Source organism: Pongo pygmaeus, chromosome 2, assembly GCF_028885625.2.
Source record: "Pongo pygmaeus isolate AG05252 chromosome 2, NHGRI_mPonPyg2-v2.0_pri, whole genome shotgun sequence".
Classification (NCBI taxonomy): domain Eukaryota; kingdom Metazoa; phylum Chordata; class Mammalia; order Primates; family Hominidae; genus Pongo; species Pongo pygmaeus.
The window spans coordinates 84,350,312-84,363,072 of record NC_085930.1 but is presented as its reverse complement, the minus strand read 5'-3'; the positions used below and the strand labels follow the sequence as shown (position 1 = coordinate 84,363,072).

At 39.4% G+C, this 12,761-nt stretch overlaps 1 protein-coding gene across 4 annotated transcripts in view; it reads right to left on the bottom strand.

Moving 5' to 3' along the window:
• TMF1 (TATA element modulatory factor 1) overlaps positions 1 to 11,674 on the bottom strand; it is a 33,841-nt gene extending 22,167 nt beyond the window's left edge. For 2 of the 4 annotated variants that reach the window (XM_054482728.2, XM_054482730.2), the window contains exons 1-5: positions 9,985 to 11,674; positions 5,401 to 6,614; positions 2,552 to 2,655; positions 1,821 to 1,947; positions 877 to 982 (exon numbers count right to left, since the gene is read on the bottom strand). In XM_054482728.2, the coding sequence (XP_054338703.1) occupies positions 877 to 982; positions 1,821 to 1,947; positions 2,552 to 2,655; positions 5,401 to 6,614; positions 9,985 to 10,126 (1,693 nt within the window). In that variant the 5' untranslated portion in view covers positions 10,127 to 11,674. The remainder of the gene's footprint in view (positions 1 to 876; positions 983 to 1,820; positions 1,948 to 2,551; positions 2,656 to 5,400; positions 6,615 to 9,984) is intronic. The other 2 variants (XM_054482729.2, XM_054482731.2) reach the window with 1 other exon arrangement.
• Positions 11,675 to 12,761: the final 1,087 nt, after the last annotated feature.

The window sequence follows — 12,761 nt, the reverse complement described above, 5'->3', positions numbered from 1 at the left end:
CCAGGATATTACATGAAGAAATTAATTCAGTATCCATTTGTAATGATTTATTTCATGAATAGATCTTTAATTTCTGTAATGCTATTAATTTTATTTTATTTATTTATTTATTTTTTTTTTTTTTGAGACAAAGTCTCACTCTGTCGCCCAGGCTGGAGTACAGTGGCGTGATCTTGGCTCACTGCAACCTCCACCTCCCAGGCTCAAGCAATCCTCCTGCCTCAGCCTCCTGAGTAGCTGGGATTAGAGGCACGCACCACCACCACCCAGCTAATTTTTATATTTTTAGTAGAGACGGGGTTTCACCATGTTGGCCAGGCTGGTCTCGAACTCCTGACCTTAAATGATCCACCCACCTCTGCCTCCCAAAGTGCTGAGATTACAGTCATAAGCCACCGCACTCAGCCAACCCTGTTTATTTTAAATCTTTTCAGAGACAAAAGTGCTTAATAATTTAAAAATTAATACAATGAAAAATTCACTATCAAATGCCAGAAAAAGACAATATCATACAGTACCCAAGCTAGGTATTCAGATATTACATAAATCCCAGAATTATACACTTTGAATGTCTTGGTTTAAATGACAGGCTCTTAAGACCTGTTTAAAGTTTTCTTAGGGCAGCACAAATTTCTGTCTATTTTACAGGGACTTACTTTTCTTTTTACTTCCAAAAAACAAAAGCTAGAAACACATATCTCTGTCTCAATATATCTTACTCCTCATTCTTCCATAAACTGTCACCTATTTCTATGGTTTACGTCCAAACCCTCCTTGCTTTCAGTATTTTTAATTAGGAAGCATCAGCTAGTTATGAGGCAAGTACTTTTCCTGTTCTTACAGTATTTTTCATAGTCAACCAAATACTATACGCACCTTCTTCCATTAACCCTCGGATCTGCTCATCTTTCTCTTTCAAAAGGTCTGCAGTTTCACTACTATTTAATCTAGTGGCAAGTTCTTCTTTTATGTTTTTGATTTCCTAATAAAAAAGAAATCTGTGAATACCGTAAAGAATTACTTTCACTCTAAGTACAGTTCTCATTTCTCCCCCATCCAAAGAAGCTGTCCATAATCACATTTGCCATAAGAATCTGTAAGTTTTGTTCAGTTAATCTACTACCTTGGTTAACTAAGACTAAGAAAACAACTTTGAAAATGATATTCAAAACCTAAATTCAGATATACAAGCAAGTGTTAATATGAAAATATAAATGAGAATAAATTAACTTTCCTTTTCATTTTTATTTTTATTTTTTGAGACAGGGTCTTACTCTGTTACCCAGGCTGGAGTGCAGTGGTACAATCACGACTCACCACAGCCTCAACCTCCCAGGCTCAGGTGATCCTCCCAACCTAAGCTTCCTGAGTAGTTGGGACCACAGGCATGTACCACCATGGCCAGCTAATCTTTGTATTTTTTGTAGAGATGAGGTCTCGCCATGTTGCCCAGGCTGGTCTTGAACTCCTGGGCTCAAGCGATCCACCCTCCTCGGCCTCCTGAGTAGCTGTGACCACAGGCGCACAGCAGCATAACCAGCTAACTTTATGTATTTTTTAGTAGAGGCAGGGTCTCACCATGTTACCCAGGCTGCTCTCTAACTCCTGGGCTCAAGTGATCCACCCACTTCATCCTCCCAATGTACTGAGATTATAGGCATGAGCCACCACACCTGGCCAAAAATCTACAATTTAAATGTTAATAGATGATATCCTTTTCACCTTACTTCTCTTTTTTCCAATATCAAAATATGATGAATGCACTCCTCAAAAATCTGTCTCTATAGAGTTTAATTAATATTACTTTAAATTTCACTTACCTTTTTAGCAGCATCTCTCTCTTTGCAGGCTAGTTGAACTTTCTTTTCTGCTTCTGCAATTCTTTGAGTAAACTCATCTTTCAAGGAAGAAATGCTACTGCTTTCTTCTTTCACTCTGAACATTTCACTAAATTTAAAATAATATTTGAGAATGAGGATGGTGTTTATATATCCCAAAGGTATACATGAGTTCAATTCTCAAAAGGAAGATAACTTTTCTCTGACATATATCTTACTAAAACAGAACAGTTTTAGGCCTATTAACTTTAAAAAAAAAAAAAAAAGGAAATTTCCCTTGTTAAATTTATTTTAAAACATCTCAAAGAAAACCTGTTAGAAAGAGAAAACGTCACCAATATCTGACATGCAAAAATAAGAGAAAAGTAAATACAATGTTTCAATTCTGAATCTTCTTGTGTCACATTTTCCCAATCAGCTCCTTATAGCAAAACTGTGTTTCTTTAAATACATGTTTTAAATCTCTAATACTAAAAGACTAAAAACGAAAGGAAAGAGTTTTCCAGTTTTTGCAAAATGACTCTCTTCAATGGCAAAGGGTAAAGACAATTAGAAGAGAAAAGTAATCTTTAGGTTTATAATTGAAAGCTATACAACTTTCAATAATGATAAAATTACAAAACATTTTAATTTCAAAAACATTCTTAAATATGTACAAAGTATACAGGCTTCCAGAAAATGTGTAACATTATTCACATTTGCAGAATACTTACTCTTTTAGGTTATCAAAAGCTTCTTCTAGAAGTGCTTTTTCCTTACTAAGAGATAATAACTGAGCTTCCCTTTTTTCCAGCTTTTCATTCAGAAATTCAACTGTCTGGATAAGGCGAATACATAAAAGTCAGAACACTTAGCTTTAAAAAAGACCATTTTTACATGCAGGTGTATCACTAACAAAGAAAATAGCTCTATCTCATAAAAACAATCAAGAACAGTATTAGGAACACAGAAGATCCAGAACAAGAACTCTTAGGCAGCTGATAGGAGAGTAAAAGTAAGTACAACCAAATAGCTAGTGGGAGTCTAAGCTGAGAAACCACTTGAGAAAACAATTAGGCAATATCTAGTTGGGGATCTACATACTCTTTGATATAGAAAATTTCACTTTTAGGTATAACTTAGAGGAGAAAATTCTTGCATAAATGCACTAGGCGACATGTATAAGAATACTTAATGCAACTTCCTGGTAATAGCAAAAATCTGGAATAATGTGCATATACACCAAAAGAAGAAGGGAGATGGATGCAATCAAAAGAGGTCAAAGAGGAAATTTAAAGCCTCTATATCTTAGCTAGGTTGTGGATACACAAGGGTCTGTTTTCTGTATTATTCTTTACCCGAAACACATACCCTTTTTAAAATATGATATATTGCATTTAAAAAATAAAAGTAGGCCGGGAGCAGTGGCTCACGCCTGTAATCCCAGCACTTTGGGAGGCCGAGGTGGGTGGATCACCTGAGGTCAGGAATTTGAGAGCAGCCTGGCCAACATGGTGAAACCCAGTCTCTACTGAAAATACAAAAATTAGCTGGGCATGGTGGCAGGCACCTGTAATCCCAGCTACTCAGGAGGCTGAGGCTGGAGAATCACTTGAACCCAGGAGGTGGAGGTTGCAGTGAGCCAAGATCATGCAATGATCTTGCACTCCAGCCTGGGTGACAAGAGCAAAACTCCATCTCAAAAAATAAAAATAAATAAATAAATAAATAAAAGTAGAGGCCGGGCATGGTGGCTCATGCCTGTAATCCCAGCACTTTGGTAGGCTGAGGAGGGCAGATCACTTGAGGTCAGGAGTTCAAGACCAGCCTGACCAACATGGTGAAACCCCATCTGTACAAAAAATGCAAAAATTAGCCGGGCATGGTAGCACACGTCTGTAGTCCCAGCTACTTGGGAGGCTGAGGCAGGAGAATCACTTGAACCTGGGAGGCAGACTAGCCTGGGCGACAGGGCGAGACTCCATCTCAAAAAATAAATAAATAAAATAAAATAAAAGTAGGGCTGGACACGGGTTCATGCTTATAATCCCAGCACTTTGGGAGGCCAAGATGGGAGGACTGCTTGAGCCCAGGAGTTCAAGACCAGCCTGGCAGCATAGCGAGACCTCATCTCTACTAAAAATCAAAAAAATAGCCAGGCGTGGTGCGAGCCTATGGTCCCAGCTACTAGAGCGGATTAGGTGGGAAGACTGCTTGAGCCCAGGAGGTCAAGGCTGCCGTGAGCCATGATCGCACCACTGCACACCAGCCTGAGCAACAGAGAGAGACCCTGTGAGCTGCGATCGCACCACTGCACGCTAGCCTGGACAATAGAGAGAGACTCTGTCTCATTCATACATACATCCATCCACACTAAAAGTAATTTTAGAAAACCCATAAGAATTTTTAAATCTCCATAATGTATCAGTATAAAGCTAAACAAAAGTAATGCTTGGAATGTCTAATTCCTTAGTCCTGCTCAAATGGTGATAAACTTGAGTATAAAAAGAGTAGGAAGGGCTCCTTTTTGGACTCAAAAAAATAAAGTCTTACCTGAGTTTGGTTTAGATGAACTTAGAAATCACTTACCTTCTTAAATACACTGAAATTCAAAAACATCTGATAGTAATTAGTGCTGGTTTCTAAGAATTCAAACTCCTATTATATATCTTACAGTATATAGCTATTACTAATTGAAATATTATTGCACAGCATTTTGTTTGTGAATATTTAACCTGATTAACAGAATCTGGCACTTTTTAAAAAAATTAAGTAATTCAATACATGGCACTTACAGGACATTTCTTCAAGACATCCTACATCTCAGAAGTCTATTAAAAGATACCAGATCCAACTCAATTTGTATATCTAAAAATCACAGTAAAAACCAAAACTAGGACTTAAAGAATTTTTATCACTTTCCTTTCACATGTATTAGGTAGAAGCAATCTGTCACTCCTAAGCAATGCTTTTGTTCCTTAGACATTTCTCTTTCTCGTTCATGTGAAATATAGTTATCAATAGATTTCAAAAATAACATAAGCAGAAAACAAATTGAAGCAATATAAGGATATATACTCCTTATATATGAATGAAAATACTAATAACAGAAAAGCACCAATAATTAAAATCTTAAATTATCATTTAATATTTGCTACAAATAATGTAAACATGCAAAAACAAATTCTGATACAAGAAAAACCAAAACATTTAGTTTTTTTGGCACATCTATCTGCAAAGGAGGTGAAGATACATGTTAATGTAAGAAAATATTCCTTTGCAAATTGACATACTAATAAGCATAACAGAATTTTGAAGTGATAAGGACTCAAAAATAAAGATGTAAAATGAAAACTTTCATGCTTAACTATATTGAAGTATCAACTTATTCTACCATAATTGCCTTGGAGAAATTTCAAATTATATTAATAATTGTTCAACTTCAAGGTACTTAATGCTACACAGAAATGGCAAAATGTCTGTGTTTTTAAATCTGTATAAATTATTACGCATCAATGAAAATATTTTTTAAAACAAATGATTTAATCTCCGAAAAGCACATCTAAAAATCTCTTCCACTTACTAGAGTTACCTTGCAAACATCTTCCTTCTCAGAAAGTGCTTCTGGCTGACTTTCAGCAGGTTCACACTGCTCAGCCACCTTGTCTAACACAGTCTGTCCTTCATTTATTGGTGTAGAAGAAACCAAGATATCAGGCTGTTCACAGTTAACAGGAGTTGCACTTCGTCCACTTTCTTCCATTTCTGCTTCCTCAGTGGGTATAACTAATGTTTCATTTACTTCTTCAGATTTTCCTTCAGCAGATTCAACTGTTTTAGACTTTGGAGTTGAAGAATTAACTATAATAGGCACTAAAGCATATCCCTTGCCTGACAATTCATCATCTGAATTGATTTCACTTACACTCCGGCTATCTAATGACTGTACACTAAATGAGTCTATTCTTTCAAAAGCATCAGATGAACAGCAACTCTCAGTGAGTTTTTGGAAATCATCTAAACGATTATATTCAGGACAAGCAGATGCAGAGAGAAGCTGAAAAGATGTCTGCATCAAGTGAAGACTTGATTTTGAATCTGTAGTCTCTTGTCTCGAGCTCGCTGAGCTCTCACTTATTACACTTTCATGATCTAAAACTTCAATATCACTGGTGGTAGAAGTACCTGATGAAAAGGTACTAACAGGAGGAGAAGGTGTATTGCTCTGCCTGTCTTCATGTTTTTGTTCCTTAGGTTCTAAAGCTATGTCCTTTGTTTCTGCTGTGAGAGACTGTGTAGACATATTAGATATACTTTCCGTAGTCGTTTTCACATCAATTACACTTTCAGATACTTTCAAACTTACAGTTGGCACCTTCATATCCGATTCTTTATTAACAGTTTCTTCATGCTTGCCTTCAGTTTTAGGTGATGAAGTACCTGCTGCCAGAGTTTCCCCTGAAACACACAAAGAAGAGTCTTTTACTTGTGACTCAGTTGTTTCAGGAATTCTTGACTGTCCAATGTGCAAGGATTCATGTAAGCTGCTTTTCACTTCTTCTTCTGGTCGTTGTGATTTTGCTGGAGGTTTTGATACCACTGGACTCTTCTGAATGGTCTGGACATCAGTTGGCGAGAGAAAGGCACTGAAGAAATTTTCAGATTCATCGACCACAGTCCTCCGAACTGGCTTTGTGATTGCTTTAGGAGAGGCTATTGGTGGACTCTGAGGTTCAGTGTTTGATTTCAACCCCCAGGTTGAAGTATCCCATCCTCCACTGACAGGGGAACTTATTCCTTTGACAAAAAAGTAAATATTAAAAAAGAACACATATGTTACATTAATATTTCAATCATCATTATAAATCAGTATAAATATAAATTTAGAAAAAAATACCCTATGAAATACCTGTAATTTGCACCTGCTAAACTCCTTGCTTACTACATCATTAAGTAGTTTCCAAGTTAATACTGGGACTTAAAGAAGAAAACTGGTGAGGGTCCACCTGAGAGGAAGGAGGAGCACAGACAAAAGACTGGGCCTGGCCTGGACTACCAGATGCGAGTATGTTATTCCTCCCTACAACAAATTAAGGAAGTAACAGTATATGTTTTATAACCCACAGTAAGTCCAAGATACCTATGATTCATCTCATAATAACAGGCTTTACTTATCAATATGAAATAAACTAATATGGAACTAACTGAATAGGTAGGGCCATGTGCAGTCACAGAAAAATGACCCTACCTATTCAGTCAGTTTCATATTAATTTTTACTTGTAATATCAGTAATATAGTTATGAGCTAGACAAAGGGCAACACTCAAAAACTGAACTTAGTGGGTATGGAGGTTCACACCTATAATCCCAACACTAGAAGAGTCATTTGAGTCCAGGAGTTCGAGACAAGCCTGGGCAACGTAGTGAGACCCCTGTCCCTACAAAAAAATTTTTTTAATTAGCTGGGCCTGGTGGCCCACATATGTGGTCCCAGCTACTCAGGAGGCTGAGGTGGGAGGATCGTCTGAGCCCAGGAGGTGGAAGCTGCAGTGAGCCATGATCGAACCACTGCACTCCAGCCTGGGTGACAGATCGAGAACCTGTCTCGAAAACAAACAAAACAACAAAAGCCTCAAACCAAGATATTGGTGACAAATGTTCTTTCCCGAAGATCATATTAAACTGATGGGAATGGTAAGTTCTAGAGGATAAATTCATTTTCATCCACTTAATCACAGGCTGATTCTCTAAATCCCACTCTCCAAGCCCACTCTAAGAGGAAGTTTTGTTCTCAAATTCTAAATTATGTCAGAAATTACAAGGTCATTATAAATTTCAGAAATGTGTGTTTTTTTAAGAACTATTGCTCTTTGACATAGAGGTGGTTGACACTAGGGTTTTTAAAAAAGCACTACAAAGAAAATGACTATTTTCTTGGGGAAAAAGGTAATTATCATATCAGTCATACAAATAGCTACTACTAAAATCCTGATTTTTAAAAATGGCATAATCTGGATCTTAAAAATGGTATATTCGTTAAAGTATTTAAAGCATTTCTTTAAAAATGTTTTCTTTTTCAAATTAAAATGTGGCTGAACAAAATATTCACAAAATATTCACAATTAGAAGTTGGTGGAGAGAGCACAAGTAACTAAAAGCTTCTAAAAACTATCAAGCCTTATAGTAGAATCTATCCTCTAATATGACTTCAGGCCAGGCGCAGTGGCTCACGCTTGTAATCTCAGCACTTTGGGAGGCCGAGGCGGGTGGACCACCGGAAGTCAGGAGTTCAAGACTAGCCTGGCCAACGTGGTAAAACCCTGTCTCTACTAAAATTACAAAAATTAGCCAGGAGTGGTGGCGCAAGCCTGTAATCCCAGCTACTCGGGAGGTTGAGGCAGGAGAATCACTTGAGCCCAGGAGACAGAATCTGCAGTGAACAGAGATGGCGTCACTGCACTCCAGCCTGGATGACAGAGTGAGACTGTGTCTCAAAAAAAAAAACCAAATATATATATATATGTAAATATATATATGACTTCAAAGGCAGTTAGGATGAAAAGTATGTAGAAAACTTCAGTTTGGAGGCATAGTTCTACACATCTATTTGCACAATATCCAAACCAGAGAAAATCAAAATTAAATATGCAAATGAACAACCAAGATTATGTCTGATTAATTTAAATACATTCAAAAGATGACAGGAATTAATTTTGCCTCTCGGAGAATACTTTATATAATCCCAGGGTTATCTGGCATCCATCTAAATTATACCATTCTGAAGACTATGGTCATTTTCCGAAAACAAATATCCTTATATATAAAACCTATATTCTATCTTATCTAAAGTTTAGTAATTCTAATTAACTGGGGCACATATGAAAAAACAGAGTTACTCCAGCAAGGTTATATGACATCTTGTAAAAAGTAAAGAGGATCATGACATACACACATGGACCAAAATATCTTAAACTGAGGTTCCTCAAATTTAGGTCCTGACTTTTCAATGATGTAAAATTAAGAATAGAAACCAGAAAGGAGTAGTCAAGTACATCTCTTTTCCTTTTTCAGACAAAGGTTCACATCCCCCAACACCTGCAAATCTTTACCCCACACATCAAATGCTGAACTGTTCCTTAGACTTAAGAGTCAAAAGCAACTGAATGAAGATCCCTGAAAGATTATGCTCAATGAAACTGCAAAGAGGGCCCTGGCTATTCAGAAGTAAAATGTGATACAATCCAGAAATCTTGGGTCACACATTCCCCGGGTAATACCTCCGGCACATTCTAATCCTCATCCGCCGTGTGACCTAGAGCAAGTTACTTGGCCATTCTGGGCCTAATTTTCCTCTTATGTAAAACACGGATATAAACCAAGCTCTCTCTGGGAGTTGTTCTGAAGATGAGAAGGCCATAAAAAAGCACACTACAGGCTCCGCGCCTGTAATCCCACCACTTTAGGAGGCTGAGGCGGGTGGATCGCCTTAAGTCAGGAGTTCGACCAGCCTGGCCAACATAGTGAAACTCCGTACCTACTAAAAATACAAAAATTAGCCGGGCGTGGTGGTGGGCGCCTGTAATCCCAGCTACTCGGGAGGCTGGGGCAGGAGAATCGCTAGAACCTGGGAGGCGGAGGTTGCAGTGAGCCGAGATCGCGCCACTGCACTCCAGCCTGGGCGACGGAGTGAGACTCCGTCTCAACAACAACATAAAACCACATTACGCGCTACCAAGAGCGAAATGTTCACTGAATGTTAGCGATTGTTCTTCCCTTCCCTGATGATTTACGTACTTCAGATCTTGGATCCCAATAGTGCCCGACACGCGAAGCAATTCGAGGTTCAGGTTCGGGAAGGTTGTGCTTGGAAGCTGCGTCGAGGGAGAGCTTGAGGGCAAGACCAACCAACCAAGTCCCCTGTCATCGAAGTCCACAAGCCTCGCACCCAGGACCAAAGACAAGGGGGAACCTGGAGTTGGGTTTTCTCTCAGGAAAACGGCAAAGACCGACTTGGAGGCTGCAGCAGCATTAGGGAACGGGCCGGGGAGAAATTACTTCCCGAAAACTCTCTCAGCAAGGAAAGACCCCTCTCTACACCACTTAACCTGCCTGCATCAAGAGAACAGCAGCCTCCGGGAGCCAGCAACCCCGCTCCTCTGTCTCTTACCCGGCTCTCCATACGGAATGGTCTCGGCCCAGATGCTCGGCTCCTCTTCCTGGATGTCCAGAACCCTGTCAATGGACTTCTGGGCCTGGGACAGGGCCTGCTTAGCGAAGCTGGAGAGCTGGGAGGCGTTGAACCAACTCATCGCCCCTCCTCAGCCGGCAGTGGCGGCGGCAGCACCAAGCGGGAAGGCCTCAGGCCTGGCGAAGGGTGCAGAGGAACGGCTTCGCTCCCCTTTTCCACTCGGCTGTTTCTGTCAGCGTGTGGCCATGACCCCGACAGCCTCCCGCAAGCCTGTGATGTTACCCTCGGCCGTTCCCGCACAGCTGAGACGAAGGGGCCCGTGTGCGCATGCGCCTGCTTCTTCCACGTACACAGCAACCAAATCTACGAGCCCAGAGTTCGGTCGACAGACGGAAGAACAGAAGACAAGAACGTTGACGTCACGTCCGGGAGCGCAGGGTTGCCGTTAGTTACCGAGGAACGCGGAAGGGTTTCTATTGATACCGATTTCGTGCTTACAGCCGTTCTTAGCGAATGGGAAGCTATGGCTACCAAGAGGTCGATTTCCCCGGAAGGAATATTCAAGTTTTCATGTGTGTGCTTTCCAGGAAAATAGTTCACGTGCTAAAAGCTTGCACCTTGCCAGCAATAACTGCAAAGGGAAATTTGGGCCTCACACTTCTCTTAGCCCTTTGTCTCAAATATTTAATAAACTCTGTATTAACTTGGTATTATAAGGAGAAACACTTGTTTGGGCTTGCCTAAAAGACAGGATCACGTATGAACACTGTGTCCAACCCGTGGAATACATGGTGCATAAGGCACAACCTCTCTCTCAAAATAGTAGTAAACTCATTGCTGCAGTCAAAATACCCTTAATACTGTGGTCTGTCGGTGTCCCCTGCGCAAATTCCTATGTTGAAACCTAATCTCCAATGGGACAGTATTAAGGGGAGCCTTTAGGAGACGATTAGATGATGAGGATGGAGCCCTCAGGAATGGGATTAGTGCCCTTATAAGAGAGCCCCAAGGGAGCTCACAGCAAGAAGGCACCAACTCTAAGCCAGAATAGCAGCCCTCACCAGACACCAAATCTGCCGGCTCCTTATCTTGAACTTCTCAGCCTCTAGAACTGTTAAGAAACAAATTGCTGCTGCTTATAAGCCACCCAGTTTATGGCAATTTGTTACAGCAGTCCAAATGGACTAAGACACCTAGGAAGCACTAAAGCTGTTATCCTAACAATGTGCACTGTGCATATTACTTAAAATATAACCTTTTCTGTGTGCCTTCTCTTCAAACATTTGGACATGGGAAAATACCTTAAATTGGTGGCCTTCCTAATCCAGTCTACAGCTATATTTGGTTTGGGCCCAAGTTAAAGACAAAATCCTATCTAAAAGCCAGATTTCATTCAAAAATGTGGATTTCCAGCTGCTTTTGAAAAATATGAATACCAAGCATGGGAATAGTGAGCTAGAGTGGTCACCAAATAATTTTCACTCACTCCAGTTTGCCACAGACCCCTATCACTCATCTTATTACACCCTCCCTGCTGTGATTATTTACCTTATATGCCTGCCTCCCATATTTGAATATTTTACCCCACTGCAAGGAACTCCGCAAAAAAGAATTATTTTTCTTTTAAAAAATCAGATTGAACCCCTTAAGAAGTCATAATCATCTTCCAATAATTTTATCTAACTACAATAAAAATTTGCATGTTAAAACTAACAATTTAGTCGTGTACACAAGTAGTACTAAGTAACTCAAGTACTTTCAAACAGCTAAGTAGTCTGCAGAGGAGATTTGGGTCAGATTCGGGTTGAAATTAGCGGTACAATTACAGTTCCAAGACTTCTAATTGTACAGCTTTGGCTAAATGACCTACCTAAACCATCTAAAACTATTTATTCAGCTCTCAGATGGAGAGAGTCACCTTCTTACAATGCTACTTTGAGAATTATTATAGCACCTATATGGTGCTAAATTTTAGTTCCTTCACTTTCAAAATTGTAAGCTACATCTGTAACTTTTCAGGTAGAGCTTACAAATTTATTCCGTATGGTTTTATAATAAAACTTATGTGTCAATATGTAGCTAGAAAGATTACTGAAAACTTAATTCAGTGACACATAAGTAACCAAAAAACATTTGAACAGAAAACTGCCATATCTAAGTCAAAAACAAAGAATGAGAACACATACATGTTCTCATATTAAAATACTAGCATCTACTTTTTTACTATTTGTACTTAAGTTTGTTTGAAGTTTTATTCACTTAAAAGAAACAAAAACATGGTCAGGCATGGTGGCTCATGCCTGTAATCCCAGCACTCTGGGAAGCTGAGGGGGGTGGATCACCTGAGGTCAGGACTTTGAGACCAGCCTGGCCAACGTGGTGAAACCCTGTCCCTACTAAAAATACAAAAAATTAGCTGTGCGTGGTGGCAGGCGCCTGTAATCCCAGTTACTCAGGAGGCTGAGTCAGGAGAATTGCCTGAACCGGGGAGGCAGAGGTTGCAGTGAGCTGAGGTTGCACCATCACACTCCAGCCTGGGCAACAAGAACGAAACTCTGTCTCAAAAAAAAAAAAAAAATTATACTGATACAGCAAGTTAAATTAAACCAGTAAATTTTTACTATAGAAATTGCTGTAGCAAAAGTATTAATTTAAGTGCAATAAAAATTTGATATAATTCTGCTACACATTTAAAAATTATTCCTATATTACCATGGAACTACTGATTACCCTTAACGTACTTTTAAAAACTTCAG